The 19557-nt window shown below is 36.0% G+C and overlaps 1 protein-coding gene across 3 annotated transcripts in view; it reads left to right on the forward strand.

Annotated features, from left to right (window-relative positions):
* The window catches only part of XRN1 (5'-3' exoribonuclease 1), a 162350-nt gene that overhangs the window by 129175 nt on the left and 13618 nt on the right, over positions 1–19557 (forward strand). For 2 of the 3 annotated variants that reach the window (XM_019753579.2, XM_019753581.2), the window contains exons 34-37: positions 16111–16169; positions 17446–17556; positions 17710–17832; positions 18294–18453. In XM_019753579.2, the coding sequence (XP_019609138.2) occupies positions 16111–16169; positions 17446–17556; positions 17710–17832; positions 18294–18453 (453 nt within the window). The remainder of the gene's footprint in view (positions 1–16110; positions 16170–17445; positions 17557–17709; positions 17833–18293; positions 18454–19557) is intronic. The other variant, XM_019753580.2, reaches the window with a different exon arrangement.

Below are 19557 nucleotides of genomic sequence, written 5' to 3' on the forward strand. Positions count from 1 at the left end.
ATTTTCTTCTAGGAGTTTTATGTTTTGGGGTCTTACATTTATGTCTGTAATGTTGAATTTATTCTTCTATATAGCGGAAGAAGGTGGTCCAGTTTTATTTTATTTTTGCGTGTATCTGTCAAGTTTTCCCAGCACCATTTATTTAAAAAGGGTCTTTACACCAGTGTAAATCCTTACTTCCTTTGTCATATATTTAAAGACCATATAGGCATGGATGTATTTGTGGAGTCTGTATTCTGTTCCATTGGTCTATGTGTCTGCTTCTATGCCAGTACCATGCTGTTTTGATTACTAGAGCCTTGTAGAATAATTTGTTATCAGATAGTGTGATACCTCCAGCTTTGTTCTTATTTCTCAGGGTTGCTGTGGCTATTCGGGGTCTTTTATGGTTCCATATAAATGTTAGGATTACTTGTTCTGGTTCAGTGAAAAATGCCATTGCTATTTTGATAGGGACTGCATTGAATCTATAGGTTACTTTGGGTCATATGAACATTTCAACTATATGTTCTACCTATTCATGAGCATGATATATTTCCATTTATTTGTATCTTCCTTAATTTTTCTCTTCACTGTTTTATAATTTTCTGAGTACAGATCTTTTACTTTCTTTTTTTTTTTTTTTCGGTGTATTTTTTTTATTTTTATTAAATTTATTGGGGTGACAATTGTTAGTAAAATTACATAGATTTCAGGTGTACAATTCTGTATTACATCATCTATATATCCCATTGTGTGTTCATCACCCAGAGTCAGTTCTCCTTCCATCACCATATATTCGATCCCCCTTACCCTCATCTCCCACCCCCCCAACCCCCGCCCCCGTTACCCTCTGGCAACCACTAAACTATTGTCTGTGTCTATGAGTTTCTGTTTCTCATTTGTTTGTCTTGTTCTTTTGTTGTTTTTGGTTTATATACCACATATCAGTGAAATCACATGGTTCTCTGCTTTTTCTGTCTGACTTGTTTTGCTCAGCATTACTCTCTCAAGATCCGTCCATGTTGTCACAAATGTTCCTATATCATCTTTTCTTACTGCCGAATAGTATTCCATTGTGTATATATACCACAACTTCTTTATCCATTCATCTATCGAAGGACATTTTGGTTGTTTCCATGTCTTGGCCACCGTAAACAAAGCGGCAATGAACACTGGAGCAAACTTGTCTTCTGTATAACTGTCTGCAGATTTTTTGGGTAGATACCCAGGAGAGGGATTGCTGGGTCATATGGTAATTCTATTTACCATTTTTTGAGGAACCTCCACACTGCCTTCCATAACGGCTGCACCAGTCTGCATTCCCACCAACAGTGTATGAGGGTTCCTTTTTCTCCACAGCCTCTCCAACACTTGTTACTATTTGTCTTGTTGATGATAGCCATTCTGACTGGGGTGAGGTGATATCTCATTGTGGTTTTGATTTGCATTTCTCTGATGATTAGTGATGTTGAGCATTTTTTCATATGTCTATTTGCCATTTGTATGTCCTCTTTGGAGAAATGTCTCTTCAAGTCCTCTGCCCATTTTTCAATTGGGTTGTTTGTTTTTTGTTGTTGAGTTGCATGAGTTCCTTGTATATTCTGGATACTAGCCCTTATCGGAGGCACTGTTTGCAAAAATCTTCTCCCATTCAGTTGGTGGCCTCTTTATTTTGTCAATGGTTTCTTTTGCTGTGCAGAAGCTTTTAAGTTTCATATAGTCCCATTCGTTTATTTTAGCTTTTACTTCCATTGCCTTTGGAGTCAAGTTCATAAAATGCTCTTTGAACCCAAGGTCCATAAGTTTAGTACCTATGTTTTCTTCTATGCAGTTTATTGTGTCAGGTCTTATGCTTAAGTCTTTGATCCATTTTGAATTAACTTTGGTACATGGTGACAAATAGCAGTCCAGTTTCATTCTTTTGCACGTGGCTATCCAATTCTCCCAGCACCATTTATTGAAGAGGCTGTCTTTGCTCCATTGTATGTTTTTAGCTTCTTTGTCAAAAATTATCTGTCCATATTTATGTGGTTTTATTTCTGGGTTCTCAATTCTATTCCATTGGTCTATGTGTCTGTTTTTCTGCCAATACCATGCTGTTTTGATTATTGTAGCCCTGTAGTACAAGCCAAAGTCAGGAAGTGTGATACCTCCATTATTGTTCTTTTTCCTTAAGATTGCTTTGGCTATTCGGGGTCTTTTGTGGTTCCAAACAAATCTGATGATTTTTTGTTCTATTTCTTTAAAAAATGCCATTGGGATTTTGATGGGGATAGCATTAAGTCTGTATAATGCTTTGGGTAACATGGCTATTTTAACTATGTTGATTCTTCCAATCCTTGAGTTCGGAATGTTTTTCCATTTCTGTGTGTCTTCATCAATTTCTTTCAAAAATGTCTTATAGTTTTCAGCATATAGGTCTTTCACATCCTTGGTTAAGTTTATTCCTAGGTATTTTATTCTTTTTGCTGCAATTGCAAAAGGAATTGTTTTTGTATTTCTTTTCTGAGATTTCATTGTTAGTATATAGGAAGGCAATGGACTTTTGTGCGTTGATTTTGTAGCCGGCAACTTTACTGTATTCGTTGATTGTTTCTAATAGCTTTTTGGTGGAGTCTTTAGGGTTTTCTATATATAGCATCATGTCATCTGCAAAGAGTGATAATTTAACTTCTTCATTCCCAATTTGGATGCCTTTTATTTCTTTCTCTTGCCTGATTGCTCTGGCAAGGACTTTAACACTATGTTGAAAAGCAGAGGTGATAGGGGACATCCCTGTCGTGTTCCTGAACGTAGAGCAAAGGGCTTCAGGTTTTCTCCATTAATTATGAGATTAGCAGAGGGCTTGTCATATATGGCCTTTATTATGTTAAGGTATTTTCCTTCTATACCCATTTTATTAAGTGTTTTAATCATAAATGGATGTTGTATCTTGTCAAATGCTTTTTCTGCATCAATTGATATAATCATGTGATTTTTGTCCTTTATTTTGTTTATGTGATGTATCACATTGATGGATTGGCGGATGTTGAACCATCCTTGTGCCCCGGGGATGAACCCCACTTGGTCGTGATGAATAATCTTTTTAATACATTGTTGTATTCGATTTGCTAGAATTTTATTTAGAATTTTTGCATCGCTATTCATCAGAGATATTGGTCTGTAGTTTTCTTTTTTGTGCTGTCCTTACCAGGTTTTGGTATCAGGGTAATGTTGGCCTCATAAAATGAGTTAGGGAGTACTGTCTCTTCTTCAATTTTTGGAAGAGTTTGTGCAGAATTGGTATTAGATCCTCTTTGAAGGTTTGGTAGAATTCACTAGTGAAGCCATCTGGTCCCGGACTTTTGCTTTTGGGAAGGTTTTGGATGACTGATTCAATTTAGTTACTGGTGATCGGTCTGTTTAGATTTTCCAGTTCTTCATGGTTCAGCCTTGGAAGGCTATATGTTTCTAAGAACTTGTCCATTTCTTCTAGGTTGTTGAATTTGGTGGCATATAGTCCTTCATAGTATTCTTGGATGATCCTTTGTATTTCTGTGGTGTCCGTGATAACTTCCCCTTTTACGTTTCTGATTTTGTTAATCAGTGTCTTCTCTCTTGTTATCTTAGTAAGTCTAGCCAAGGGTTTGTCAATTTTGTTAATCTTTTCAAAGAACCAGCTCTTTGTCACATTAATTTTTCTATTGTCTTTTGTTCTCTATTTCATTTAGTTCTGCTCTAATTTTTGTTATTTCCTTTCTTCTGCTGACCTTGGGTTTTACTTGTTCTTCTTTTTCTAGTTCTTTAAGGTGTAACATGAGGTTATTTATTTGGGAGTTTTCTTGTTTCTTGAGATAGGCCTGTAATGAGATAAATTTCCCTCTTAAAACTGCTTTCGCTGCATCCCAAAAATTTTGGTAGGATGTATTTTCATTGTCATTTGTTTCTATGTATCTTTTGATCTCTCCTCTAATTTCTTCTTTGACCCAGTCCTTCTTTAAAAGTATGTTGTTTAATCTCCATGTATTTGTGTTTTTCCGCTTTCTTTTTACAGTTGATATCCAATTTCAAAGCCTTGTGATCAGAGAATATGCATGGTATGATTTCAATCTTCTTAAATTTGTTGAGACTGATTTTATGTCCCAATATATGGTCTATCCTTGAGAATGTTCCATGTACACTAGAAAAGAATGTATAGTCTGATGTTTTAGGATGAAGTGCTCTATAAATGTCAATTATGTCCATTTCATCTAATGTGTCATTTAGGGCTACTATTTCGTTATTTATTTTCTGTTTGGATGATCTATCCATAGCTGTCAATGATGTATTTAAGTCCCCTAGTATAATTGTGTTTTGGTCAATTTCTCCCTTTAGTTCTGTTAGTAGTTGCTTGGTGTATTTCGGTGCTCCCTGATTGGGGGCATAAATATTGATGACTGTTATGTCTTCTTGTTGTACAGTCCCCTTCACCATTATGAAATGTCCATCTTTGTCTCTTGTTATCTTTTTCACCTTGAAGTCTGTTTCATCTGATATCATTATGGCTACACCTGATTTTCTCTGGGTACCATTTGCTTGGAGTGTCAATTTCCACCCTTTCACTTTGAGTCTATGCTTGTCCTTGTAGCTGAGATGTGTCTCTTGGAGACAGCATATGGTTGTGTTTAGTTTTCTGATCCAATCTACTACTCTGTGCCTTTTTACTGGTGAGTTCAGTCCATTTACATTTAGGGTGATTATTGATATGTGAGGATTTCCTGTCATTCTATCTTTAGTTTCCTGGTAAGGCTGTGTCTCCATTGTTTCTTTGCCTTTTTGTTGTTGTCTATTATTTCTGTGTGGTGGTATTCTATGATGTTTTCCTCTGTTTCTTCTTTTATTTCGTATATATTTCAATTCTGGATTTATTTTGAGTGGTTACCCTTAAGTTTATGTAAAAGAAAGTTTGATATTTAGAGTATTCCGTTTTCTTCAGCACGCCTACTTTCTCCATTCCCATATTCCGGTTCAGGCCTTTACTCTCCCCCTTTTTGAGTTGTGGTTGCCACAAATTGTCCCTGTTGATGGTGGTCGTATAGCCTCCTTTAGTATTTCTTGTAGTGCAGGTCGTGTATTAGAAAATTCCCTCAGCTTCTGTATGTCTGGAAAGGTCTTTATTCCTCCTTCATATCTAAAGGATATCTTTGCTGGATATATTATTCTTGGCTCATGGTTTCTCTCTTTCAATAGTTTGAATATTTGGTTCCACTCCCTCCTGGCTTGTAGAGTTTCTGCTGAAAAATCTGATGATAATCTAATGGGCTTTCCTTTGTAAGTTACCGTCTTCTTTTCCCTGGCTGCCTTGAGGATTCTTTCTTTGTCGTTGATTTTAGACAGCTTCAATACAATGTGCCTTGGAGAAGGCCTGTTGGGATTGAGGTAACTAGGTGTTCTATTTGCTTCTTGGATTCGAGGGTCCAGTTCTGTCCACAAATTTGGGAAGTTCTCATCGACAATTTGTTTGAATATATTCTCTGTTCTCTTCTCTCTTTCTTCTCCTTCTGGTATGCCCATTATTCTTATATTGCTCTTTCTGATGGAGTCAGAAAGTTCTTGTAGAGTTCTTTCATTTCTTTTAAGTCTCAAGTCTCTTTCTTCTTCTCTGTGTCATTTCCAGGTTTCTATCTTCGATGTCACTGATTCTTTCCTCCATCTGGTCAACTCTACTACCTAAGCTGGTTATTTCATTCTTAATTTCTTCTATTGAGTTCTTAATCTCCAGAAATTCTATTTGGTTCTTTTTAAGATTTCAATCTCTTTCGTAAAATGCTCATGCTGTTCTTTGATTGAGTTTCTGAGTTCCTTTAACTGCCTATCTGTGTTTTCTTGTATCTCGTTGAGTTTTTCAGAACTGCAATCTTGAATTCTCTGTCATTTAAGTCACATATTTCTGTATCTTTAAGTGCCTTCTCTGGAGATTTTTCACTTTCTTTCTGAGCTATCTTGTTGCCTTGGTTATTCATGGCGATTACTGGTTTACTATTTCTCTTCCTAGACATCTACAGGAGTGACTTCTGCAACAGGTTGATAGAAAGCGGTCTTTCTTTTGTTTGCCAGTACTTGTTGGTAGAATGTTTTATTATTTCTCCAACTGCAACTTTTTTTCTTCTCCCACACAGTAGTGCTATGTTTTCTCTGCACTATTCCAACTTCTCACGCAATGGGGGGATTCCCTGGGAGACGGGCTTCTCCTCTGTTAATAGTTCGTCTAGGTCACAGGGCGCAGTGTCCCGGAGGGTATGCGGAGAGCTTTTGATGTTCGAAAGCTCTTCCAGCTGCTGATTCAGAGCCCGTATATTTCAGCAGTTCTGTTTACTCCTGCAGGGATCCGCCCAGATAGGTGGGGTCAGGGGCGGGGTGAGTTGTGAGAGGTGGCCCAGAGCAATGGCGGCGACCACCACCACAGCCGGTCCTGCTTCCACAGCTCTCTCCTCTTTGCTGGAACTAGTTGGGCTGTGAATTTGTGTTTGTGCCCACAGTTCTCAAAACAGCAAATTTTCTGTTGTTTTGATCTGACACTGCTACTGTTTCGCTTCTAGCACCGGGCAGGTGGGGGCGGGGCGAGCTCTGGGAGGGGAGGGAGGGGGCGGCTAGTCTCAGTGCCTAAGGCTCTCTTCTCTGCTCGGCAGTGAGGGCTTAAACCACCGTTTTCAGCCTTTTTCCCTCAGTCTTTTCTCCGAGGTCTCTGCCGTGAGCGTTGGGTTTAGTCGTGTTATATGCTGTCCCCTCAGCCCTGTGGAGCCCTGGCGGAGCCCTAGCAGTCCGATCTCCCGCAGCTGCGGTAGTTCCGGGAAGCAGCGAGCTCGGCGCACTGAGCTAGGTCTGCGTCCTGCGCCCGTGCGGTTCCGTCTCCGCGAGCTTCTCCCTTTCCTCCTCCCTCCACTCGCGCGAATCTCCCACCTGTAGGTGATTTCAGTCGGTAGTGAGCCTCTTCGTGTTGCCTGTCTGCTGTGCAGGGAGTCCTTTGTGGAGTTTTGTTGTTCGATTCTTTGTAAATTCCAGGGGAGCTTTACAGAGGCTCACCTCACTTCGCCATTTTTCCGGAAGTCGCGATCTTTTACTTTCTTAATTAAATTTATTCCTATTTTTTTATGTAATTTTAAATAGGCTTGTTTTCTTAATTTCTCTTTCTGATAATTCATTATTGGTGAATAAAAATGCACTGATTTCTGAGTATTAATTTTGTATTCTGCTACTTTACTAAATTCATGTATAAGTTCTAATAGTTTTTTGGTGGAATATTTGGGGTTCTCTATATACTGTCATATCATCTATAATGGCAGTTTTACTTCTTTTCCCATGCTTTGCCTTTTATTTCTTTTTCTTGTCTAATTGCTGTGGCTATAACTTTCAGTACTATGTTGAATAAAAGTGGTGAAAGTTGGCATCCTTGTCTAGTTCCTGATCTTAAAGAGAATGCTTTTAGCTTTTCCCCATTGAGTATGATATTAGCAGTGGGGTTGTCATATGTGGTCTTTATTATGTTGCGATATGTTTTCTCTGTTCCCACTTTGCTGAGAGTTTTTATCATAAATGGCTGCTGAATTTTGTCAAATGCTTTTTTTGTGTCTGTTGATATGATCATATGATTTTTATATTTAATTTTGTTTATGCAGCGTATCACGTTATTTGATTTGCAGATATTGAACTAACCTTGCACACCAGGAATGAATCCTACTTGATCATCGTTTATGATCTTTTTAATGTATTGCTGAATTTAGTGTGTTAATATTTTGTTCAGGATTTTTGCATCTATGTTCATCAGGGATATTGGCCTATAGTTTCCCTTTTTTGTATGCCTTTTTCTTGTTTTGGAATCAGGGTAATGGTGACCTCATAAAATGAGCTTGGGAGCCTTCCCTCCTTTTGGATTTTGGCATAGTTTTAGAAGAATAGGTGTTAATTCTTTTTGAATGTTTGTTAAAATTCATCTGTAAAACCATCTGATCCAGGACTTTTGTTTTTTAGGTGCTTGTTGATTACTGATTCAATTTCATTAGTCGTAATCGGTCTGTTCAGTGTCTGTTTCTTTGTTTTTTTATTGGGGAATATTGGGGAACAGTGTGGTTTTCCAGGACCCATCAGCTCCATGTCAAGTCGTTGTTTCCAATCTAGTTGTGGAGGGCACAGCTCACTGGTCCATGTGGGAATTGAACCGGCGACTTTGGTGTTGTGAGCACTGTGCTCTGAGCACTGTGCTCTAACCACTAAACAAACTGGCCGCCCACCGGTGGCTCAACTCCAAGCTCAAGCCGTTGTTTCTTACTGGCTCATGTGGAAATCAAACTGTCAACTTTAGTGTTATGAGCACTGTGCTCTAACTACTGAGCCAATCAGCTGCCCGTTTTTATTTCTTCTTGATTCAGCCTTGGAAGATTGTATACTTCTAGGAACTATACATTTCTTCCAGATTGTTGAATTTATTGGTATATAGTTGCTCATAGTATTTTTTAAAAAATTTTTTGGTATTTCTGTGGTGTCAGTTGTCACTTTTATTTCTGGTTTTATTTAGGTCCTCTCTCTTTTTTTCTTGATGAGTTTCATTAAAGGTTTGTCAGTTTTGTTTATCTTTTCAAAAACCAGCTCTTGATTTCATTGATCTTTTTTATTGGTGTGTGTGTGTGTGTGTGTGTGTGTGTGTGTGTGTGTGTATTTCACTCATTTCTGCTCTGATCTTTATTATTTCCTTTCTTGTACTCACTTTGAGCTTTGTTTGCTGTTCTATTTCCATTTCCATTAGGTGTAAAGATAGACTGCTGATTTGAGTTTTTTCTTTAGATAGGCCTGCATTGCTATGAATTTCCCTCTTAGGACTGCCTTCACTGTGTCCCATAGATTTTGGGTCATTGTGTTTTCATTGTCATTTGTCTCAAAGTAATTTTTTATTTGATTTATTCCTTGATCTCATTGTTGACCCATTTATTATTTAATAGCATGTTATTTAGTCTCCATGTATTTGTGTGTTTTTCAGTTTTATTTTTGTTGTAGTTGATTTCTAGTTTTATAGCACTGTGGTCAGAAAAGACACTTGATATGATTTCAGTCTTCTTAAATTTATTGAGACTTGTTTTTTGGCCTAACATATGGTCTATCTTGGAAAATGTTCCATTTGCACTTGAGAAGAATGTGTATATTCTGCTGCTTTGGGGTGAAATGCTCTAAAAATATCAATTAAACACAGCTGGTCTAGTGTGTGTCATTTTCTTTTTGCTGTTCTGATTGGGTAGTTTCTGCTGCCTTAACTACTAATTTGCTGATTCAGTCCTCTGCTTTGTCTAACCTACTGTTGATTCCCTCTAATGTCTTCTTTATTTCAATTATTGAATTCTTCATTTTCAACCGATTCTTTTTTATTTTCTATCTCCATTCTTATGTTTCCTATCTCTTTATTGAAGTTCTCACAGAGATCACTGAGCAGTGTTATAACCAGTGTTTTGAACTCTGCATCTTAGTGTGTGACTGGGACCCCTAACTCTTCAGAGGGACATCTACAGCCGAGATATCCCTCCCAATTTTTAAACACCACACCTGCTATGGGAAGAGCTGAGTCTCTGCCTCTCCTATCAGTCTCCACGTAGCTTCTTCTGCATATCCTTAGATGTAGGACTTCTGTTCAGCTAGACTTCAGGCAATTCTTACTTATGGTTGTCCTGTAGTTTAGTTGTAATTTTGATGTGGTTGTGGGAGGAGGCATCACAGCATTTACATACTCTGCCATCTTGACCAGAAATCTTGTCTTTTTATTCTTGATTTGTAATAGTTCTTTCTATACTCTGTATTCTACATGTTTATCCAACATTTGATTTACAGATGTGTGCTCTCATTCTATGGATTGTCTTTTAACTTTATTTATGAAGTCCTTGAGGAACAAAAGTTTTTAATTTTGATCAAGTCCAATTTATCTCTTTTGTTCCTCCTCCTCCTCTTCCTCCTCCTCCTCTTCCTTCTCCTTCTCCTGCGCCTCATTCTCCTCCTCCTTCACCGCTACCTCTTCCTCCTCCTCCTTATTTATTTTCCTCCTCCTCCTCCCCCCCATCTTCCTCTTTCTCTTCTTCTTCACCTTTTTTTTTTTTTTTTTTTTGGTTGCATGTGCTTTAGGCATCAAACCCAAGAAACCATTTCCTGATCCAAAGTCACAAAGATTTACACCTGTTTTCTTCTAACAGTTTTAGCTCTTACTATTTAGTTCTTTTTTCCATTTTTGAATGCCAGTGTAGGTATGAAGGAGGGGTCTGTATTCATTCTTCTGCATGTGGATATCCAGCTGTCCACGCACCATTTGCCAAAAGACTTTTCTTTCCCCGTTGAATTCTTTTGGCATGCCATTGAAGAATCTTGGCATCCTTGTCAAAACTCAATTGACCATACATGTATGGGTTTATTTCTGGCTTCTCAATTGTATCCCATTGATCTGTATGCCATCTTCTTGGGAACAACACACCATCATAATTACTGTTCCTTTGTTGTAAGTTTTGAAATTGGGAAGTTTGATTCCCTCAACTTTGTTTTCTTTTTCCAGATTGTTTTGTCTGTTCTGATCCCTTGCATTTTCATATGAATTTTATGATCAGCTTATCTATTTCTGCAAAATTTGCAACTGGAATTTTTATAGGGGTTGCCTTGAATCTGTAAATCACTTTGGGTGGTATTATCATTATATCAATATTCAGTGTTCCTATCCATGAATACGTTTTTCCATTTATTTAGATCTTCTTTGATTTCTTTCAATGATGTCTTGTACTTTTCAGTGTACAAGTCTTACACTTTATTGTTAAATTTATTTCTAAGTATTGTATTCTTTTTTATTTCTATTGTCAGTGGAATTGTTTTCTTAAAAAATATTTTTGATTGTTCATGGCTATATATAGAAATAAAACTGACGTTTGTGTACTGATCTTCTATCCTTCCAACTTGCAGAACTTGTTTGTTAGCCCTATTTTTTTGTGGCCCCTACAAATAGAGATAGTTTTACTTTTTATTGTAAAATCCAGATTTCTTTTATTTCTTTTTCTTGCCTAATAGCTATGGCTGGAGCCACCAATATGATGTTGAATATAAGTGGTGAAAGTGAACATCATTATCTTGTCTTCATCAGAGGAATAACCTTTCTTTATTTTTTTAAATTAAAGTTTATTGGGGTGACAATGGTTAGTAAAGTTACATAGGTTTCAAGTGTACAATTCTGTAATACATCATCTATATATCACATTGTGTGTTCACCACCCAGAGTCAGTTCTCCTTCCATCACCATATATTTGATCCCCCTTACCCTCATCTCCCCTCACCCCTTAACCTCTGGTAACCACTAAACTATTATCTGTGTCTATGAGTTTTTGTTTATTTGTCTTGCTCCTTTGCTGCTTTCAGTTTTATATCCCACATATAAGTAAAATCAGATGGTTCTCGACTTTTTCTGTCTGATTTAGCATAATAGTCTCAAGATCTATCCATGTTGTCACAAATGGCACTGTTGCATCTTTTCTTATCACAGAGTAGTATTTCATTGTGTATATACCACATCTTTTTTTATCCAATCATCTATCGCAGGACACTTTGGTTGTTTCCATGTCTTGGCCACCATAAAAAAGCTGCAGTGAACATTGGAGCACATACGTCTTTATGGATAAATGTTTTCAGATTTTATTGGGTAGATCCCCAGAAGAGGAATTGCTGGGTCATATGGTAATTTTATTCTTAATTTTTTGAGGAAGCTCCATACTGCCTTCCATACCGTCTGTACCAGTCTGCATTCCCACCAACAGTGTATGAGGGTTCCTTTCTCTCCACAGCCTCCGCAATACTTGTTATTATTTGTCTTGATGATAACAATTCTAACTGGTGTGAGGTGATATCTCATTGTGGTTTTCATTTGCATTTCTTAGATGAGTAGTGATGTTGAGCATCTTTTCATATGTTTATTGGCCATTTGTATGTCCTCTTTGGAGAAATGTCTATGCAGGTCCACTGCCCATATTTTAATTAGATTGTTTGTTTTTTTGTTGTTGAGTTGTATAAATTCCTTATATATTTTGGATATTAGCCCCTTATCGGAGGCACTGTTTGCAAATATCTTCTCCCATTCAGTTGGTGGCCTCTTTATTTTGTCGATGGTTTCTTTTGCTGTGCAGAAGCTTTTTAGTTTGACATAATCCCATTCATTTATTTCAGCTTTTACTTCCCTTGCCTTTGATATCAAATTCATAAAATCCTCTTTGAACCCAAGATCCATAAGTTTAGTACCTATGTTTTCTTCTAGAACAATAATAATCAAAACAGTATGGTGTTGGCAGAAAAATAGACACACAGACCAGTGGAATGGAATTGAAAACCCAGAAATTAACCCACATAAATATGGACAGATAATTTTCAACAAAGGAGCCAAAAACATACAATGGAGAAAAGACAGCCTCTTCAATAAATGGTGCTGGGAGAATTAGAAAACCACATGCAAAAGAATTAAACTAGACTGTTATCTGTCACCATGTACCAAAATTAATTGAAAACAGATCAAAGACCTAAACAGATGACCTGAAATAATAAGCTTTCAATCTTTCAACATTAAGTGTAATATTAGCTGTGGGGTTTGGGTGGATCCTCTGTATTAAGTGAGAACATTCCATTCTATTCCTAGGTATTTTGTTTTGTTATTTTATAGGGATGTTAGATTTTGTCAAATTCTGTTTCTGTGTCTATTGAGATGATCATTGGTTATGTCCTTTATTCATTATTATGGTACATTCCATTGATTGGTTTTCATATGTTGAAATAACTTGTCATTCCTGGGATTAACTCCACTAGATCATGGAGTATAATCTTTTTCATATGCTACAAGATTTACTAATTTTTTTTTTGAGGATTTTTGTATCTATATTCATAAGGGATATTTTTAATTTTCTTGTCTCGTGATGTCTTTGATTTTGATATCATGGTAATACTGACCTCATAGAATGTTGGGAATAACACTTTGAAAGAGTTCCCACCTTATTCTTATCTCTCTGGTTATTGGTTTTCACCAGAAATTCTTGCTGTTATTTTTCAAGGCTACTGGTGCTGGAGACTGAAAATGAGACTAGCGCAAGTTAAAATGCCAGAAAGCTCACTCTTCTTACTGAGATTTAATCTTTTTTTTCTTGAATAAACATTCCCCGATTTGTCGCAAGCCTTTGATTAACTTCCATAGTTCTGAAAATTTGGATTCTAGTAATTTATGTCTATTTTCTTATTGCTTTTATGGAAGAGAGAATTTTTAGAGATCCTTATTCTGACATCTGTGCTGATGTCTCCTCACTGAGTACTTTTTGAGATAAATTTTATTTAAAGTAATCTAATTACTTTTTGTGTAAACACTTACTAATTAAATTACTCCAAATTGTATTACAGATTTTTGTTAAAAATAGGTACAAATATTTTGTTAATATTGTCTTACTTAGCTTGTATATTTTTGCTCTTCTCCTTCCTGTAGTAGTACCGTGTTTCCCCCAAAATAAGACCAGGTCTTACGCCATTTTTCCCTGAAAATAAGACCGCGTCTTATATTAATTTTTGCTCCAAAAGACACATTAGGGCGTATTTTCAGAGACTGTCTTATTTTTTTTCATGTACAACAATCTACATTTATTCAAATACAGTCATATCATCTTCTTCTGGAACATTGTCATAATGTACTAAATGCGTCCGTCTGGCTGACAATCTTAACTGGGGCTTATTTTTGGGGTATATCTTATTTTCGGGAAACATGGTATCTACTGTGTTCCAAGCACAGTAAGGACTGAGAATCTTCACCTTGCACTTACTTTTTCTCTATTCTTAATTGAAGTATCCCCAAATTGCAGCAAATTACTCTTTATGTTCAAAATATGACTCATTTGTTATTCATTCATTTATTGAACTACTATTTATTGAGCTATTATGTGCCTGGTACTACTCTAGGTGCTGGAAATACATGAGTGAATAAGACAGACAAGTTTTTCTGCCTAATGAACTTCACATTCTTAAGTGGAATCTGATAATAGGCAAATAAACAGTAAATTTCATAATCTGTAGTAATGATAAGTGCTCTGATTAAAAATAAAGCAGATTATGAGAACAGAGTGATAGGGGTCTTATTTTAAATAGGATGGTCAAGGAATGCCTGTTTGAGTACATAACATTTGAATAGAGACCCAAATAAAAGGAGAGTGGAATGGGATAAGCTATGCAGAAAGCTTGCTAAAGAGCTTTCCAGCAGAAGAAATATCAAGTGCATAGTCCTAATTCTATTTCATTATATATTATATATGCATTGGTATTTTATGTATTTATCTAGTACATGTAGTATTAAAATAGTTTTTAAAAATATTTTTCTAAAAAGCTATTTTTTAAAACATTTTGGTGGTTTTATAACTTCAGTTTGGTAAGTGCTAAACTATTTTTTTGCACCAATATCTACTTTATTTTGCTTTGTATAATGTGCTTCTGTGTATAATGCACATCCATGTTTTTGGCCCAAACTTTCAGGGGAAAAAATCTTTTGTTTTAATTTTTTAATTCAAATTTCTATTTCTTTACATTTAGGTACTTGCCTTTTGTATTACAAAGGAATTTTAGCACTTATTTTTTAACATATGGTACAAGAAATTTTATTTAACACATAATTACAAGACACAAGAACAGACATAAAGCACAAGAAATTTTATGTACCAGTAACAAATTTAGGATATTTACACATCACAAAAGGCCAAGAGCTCTCTGTTGTTACAAGTTCATTGTAAGTTCAACAAAACCAATTATTGTATTCCAGGGTATTATTTTGCATATGGATATCATTATTGATTTCTAGAGTTACACTTTTAACTCATAAGCATAAATTAAAGAATTGAAAACATTTATGTAGATATGGAATTAGCACTACCCATGTATAATGCACATCCTTATTTTTCCTCACAAATTTGGGCAAAAAAGTGTCCATTGTACATGGCAAAATATGTTATGTTTTCTTTTATATTTTAAGTTTAATATAGATTAATATCCCTATAAATCTGATAAATATAGCTTAAAGATTTTATATTTAATTTCTATAAATGGTGATTTCTCTTCAAATTCTTGTTTACATAGATGTATGTAAACTATTTGCATTATATGGAATTCCAATTAGTTTTCTTGTGTGTGTGTCTCCATACAGGTTTAATGTCAATATCCATCAACTCACTTTTTCTTTGTTCCCTTTTTGTAAGATTACTCCTTCCCTTCCTCTCTTCCTCCCCTCCCACTTTCTTTCCCCTCTCTCTGTTCCTACTCTTCCCTTTCTTTTCCAGATTTGTCCCTTCCTTCCCTCCTTTCTCATCCCACCCCTTACCTCCCTCCTATTCCCTTCTCTCAGTCCGTCCTTACCTTCTCCTTTTTCCTTCCTTCCTTCCTTCCTTCCTTCCCTCCCTCCCTCCCTCCCTCCCTCCCTCCCTCCCTCCCTCCTTCCTTCCTTCTCTTCTTTCTTCCATCCTCTTCTAAGTCATCCTTTTCATTTCCTCTACCATCCCCCTAATTTCTCCCTAACATTTATACTAAAATAGTTTCCTAATTGGTCTCTTAATCTCCTATTTATTCAATAAGCCACTGTGGTATTTCAGTCTTCCTAAGGCGTGGTTGTGATCGGATCACTACGTGCTCAGAACCCTTCTGCGATTGATGGCCACTGCCTACCCCCTTTCATTCCATAGTCTCCAGTACTTCGTAGATTACAGCTCCAACCTGCTTGTGCAGTTCAGTTAAGCTCTATTGTACTCCTTAACCTCCAGTGGGACGGGTCTGTTTAGAGTTTTATAAACACATTCCTTGCTCTCTGTTTCCATGTCTTTTCTCCTATTATTTCCTTTGCCTGGAATACATAGCCTCCTACTCTGCCCTTTGGAAACCTGTTATCCTTCAAGGCGCAATTAGATGCCACCTTTACTTTCCCGTATTGTTATCTGTGGGTACCTCTTCTCCCCCTCGTCCAGATGATAAGTTCCTCAAGATCAGGGCTTTGGTTTCTTGGAATTCTGAGAATTTTTAACACAGTCCCTTGCAGTAGTAAATACTTGGTAAATTTAATTGTTGTGCAAAATTTACCAAAATTTCTATTTTTCTTGCCTCTAGTTAAAGAAGAGTATAAGAGTAAAACTGAGAGTGGGACACAAAAAATGTCAAATAAGCAGGTAAGCTTTTGTTTTTTAAAATCTTTTTTTAAATGTTTTATTATGGTAAGCTTTCTTAAAAGTTAAATTTCTAGTAGCCACCTTTTTATTGTAATTCATGGCTCTGTGGCATCTGACTGAATATTGCAGCCCTTTTAATCAGATCCCTAGGTGTGTGGCAAGAGGGTGCTAAAGTATAGCCTAACCGTCGCGTGGCTGGGAAGGTGCATAGCTAGGATCTAAGTCCAGGATCTGGAGTCCAGGATCTGGAGCTAGAAGTAGCTGAAGCCCTGGTTCTGCTGCTTAATAGTTGGGTGGCCTTGAGCAGTTCATGCATCTGTCAGCCTCAATTTCTTCATCTCTAAAATGGAGATAAAAATAGATCACTTATTTCTCTCAGTATACAGTCTATACATACGTACATACAAACATACCTACGTACATAAATGTATATATGTATACATATATGAAATATATGGAAATATGTTTATATATACAATCAAAGTATATGGATCAACATAGCAAAGTTAACAGTTAATTCTGTGGAGTTAGTAGGGGAAGCTGAGATTTATGTTTTATATAGTCTCTACTATTTGATATGAAATATGTATACATTTTATAATCAAAGTATAGCAAATTTTAATCTAAAACATTCAACGTGTACCCTTATGATGTGTGCATTTTCTGTATGTATACTATATTTTAATGTAGAATTTGAAAAAATTACTTCTTATAAGTTAGTAATATGTTAAATTTATAAAAAGAGATCTTGGCTGAATTTGGCACATAGCAGGCTCTCAGTAAATGGAACCCATTTATATTTAGATATCAGTAAAATGGTTGAATTGCATGACTTTTAACGCTCTCTCCCTCTGAAAGTCTTATGCTATAATTTCCTTTCTTCTAGAAAAAAGGTTTATATACTTTTCATGCCATGGACCTCTTTGGTGAAGCCTATGCACTCTTTCCCAGAATAGTGTTTTGATGCTAAAATAAAATACATAAGATTTGAGAGAAAATAAATTATATTGAAATAGAATTAGAATCATCCCTATTGTGGTTTATTGCCTATATTCATAATTAAAGGAAATGCTAAATCTTATTTAAAAGTTAATGAAGGTAAAAATGTAATATTTTTGGTCATCCAAGCTTACAGGCCCCCCTCCCTACATTTTTTTCTTATGATATAAATAGGAGACTATCACATTAAACAGTTTGCAGCAATTTAGTGAGAACACTATTAAGTAGTAACTACAAGTTTTATTTGCATAAAAAGCTCATTCCTACTCTTTTATAGACGTTTGGAGGGGCTGCCAAATGTAATATTAAGCTATTGAAGAGACATGAAAGTGCAGAAGTCTCAGAAAACCAAAAGGTTGTGATTGGTTATCCAAATGCTATTAATAAGGTAAAAGCCCATTTATTCAATTTATCTTCCCAAACTTTAACACCTGGGAAGATAATTGGGTGAAAGTTTAATAATCATTTTTGTACATAAAACTCTGTTTTTTCTGTGTTCTTGTACTTTCGTCTTCATGCACGAAATGTTCACTTTTTTTAGCCTAACACTGGAATTGAGAACTTTTTAGCGTCCTTGAATATCTCCAAAGAAAATGAAGTACAGTCATCTGGTAATGAAGAGGCCCCAAGTGAAGCACATTTGTCACCACAGTCATTTGCTATGGTTTGTATTCTGTGGGAGCTTTTGTACTGTTGTAATTTCACTATCGTTGGCCATGCATCCGTACCCCATGCAACCGTTAAAACACTTTCTCTCATGTAGACGGGTGTGTTGCATCGCTGCTGTCATCCTGTGAGCAAAACCAGGCTGCCCTGGGCAACTAAGCCATTGTTTTCTTTTATTCCCTTTAGATTATACATAGCTCCCTGGCTTTTCAAACATTGCTAATAGGCAATTTGATCAAAAGTTAAGCAGAAGGATAAGTATTATTTCTATGCCAGGAAATGAGAGTTGTTTTTGTTTTAACTCTAAGCTGTTGATTTTCCTTATTCTCAATCTAAATGTAGTTATTGTTTTAATCTTTAACAAAGTAACTCCATTAAAAGAAGGAACATTAAGCTCTGTAACTGTTAACTTTTCTCCCCCTACTCCCACCATCTACATACCAATCGTTCTCGAAACAGAAGGGCACGAGGATGCTTAAAGAAATTTTAAAAATCGATGGCTCTGACACTGGGGATCATAAGAACGAAAAGACACGGTTTGGTAATGAAGGTGCTGTTTCCTCTAACAGAAGAGACGAATGTGGACCTTCCTCACAGCCTAAACAAAATAAGAAATTAAGTAAGTGAGCTAAATACAATTACTAATAACCAATATCATTTCAAAAATTCAGTTTATTTTTTATCATATACTTTTAAAGATAAAAGTACTTTTTTTAAAAGCAATATAATGAAAAGTAACAAATAAGTGTAACTGTGCTTGTATCATTTATACAATAATATAACTTATGTAACCCATAGCTGTATAGTCCCTAAATGTCATCTTGTACTATACAAGCACTCATTCTATAGATCTCAAACCTGGAAAGGTTTTCACATTCTAGCTCTTTTTCCTCAGTAATTTAAAAATGTTTATATAACTTAAATACATCACTTTTCTAAAATTCTCTTTTCCTATTTATAAAATAAGAATAACATTGTGATAATTATATGAACTGTATAAGGCAGTTAGCACTGTGTCTGGTATATCATCGGTGCCAATAATTGATAATAATATGTTAAAATAACTTGACCAACATATAAATGGAAGAAGCTATAAAATAAATTTAAAATAATTAATGAAGAGACATTGGAGATTGGGCACTTGCCCTAAATCTGTGAAGCTTATAGCATAACAGCTGGCACAGAGCTGGATTTCGTCGAACGTCCATCGTTGCCCTGACCCTCTATGCCCCCTATACTTTAGGATTTTGTCTATGTAATATCTGCAAAAAGCTACCAGGAAGCATCACTAATGCAAAAGTAGGTGGGGACAGAAGTTTCTCAGAGAGGTAAAAAACATTTTGAAATAAGCAGATCTGAGTTTATTAAGTATCAAAGTCTGGAAGAAAATCAGAGCCTAGCTCCATTTATACTCCAGTGAATATTGGTATAAATACTTAATTAAAAATTCCAATAACTATTAGGAAACTAGTTATTTATCATAGTAACAGTTCTTGAAATAGAGCAAAATAAAATTTTAAAACTCAGAATTGGATAACAATGGTCCCACGGTCAGAAATAAGTGACTTTTACTTTATTTCAGTATAGTGAAAAAAGCATACACTTCAGAGCCAAGAGCTCAGAATCCAGCCCATGTTACAGAACTGAGATCTGTGACTTTGGGCAAGCCACTTAACCTTTTTCAAATCTATGCTAGTAAGAGGTTTAGATTCATCCTTCACAG

Source organism: Rhinolophus sinicus, linkage group LG01 (assembly GCF_036562045.2).
Source record: "Rhinolophus sinicus isolate RSC01 linkage group LG01, ASM3656204v1, whole genome shotgun sequence".
In the NCBI taxonomy this organism is placed as follows: domain Eukaryota; kingdom Metazoa; phylum Chordata; class Mammalia; order Chiroptera; family Rhinolophidae; genus Rhinolophus; species Rhinolophus sinicus.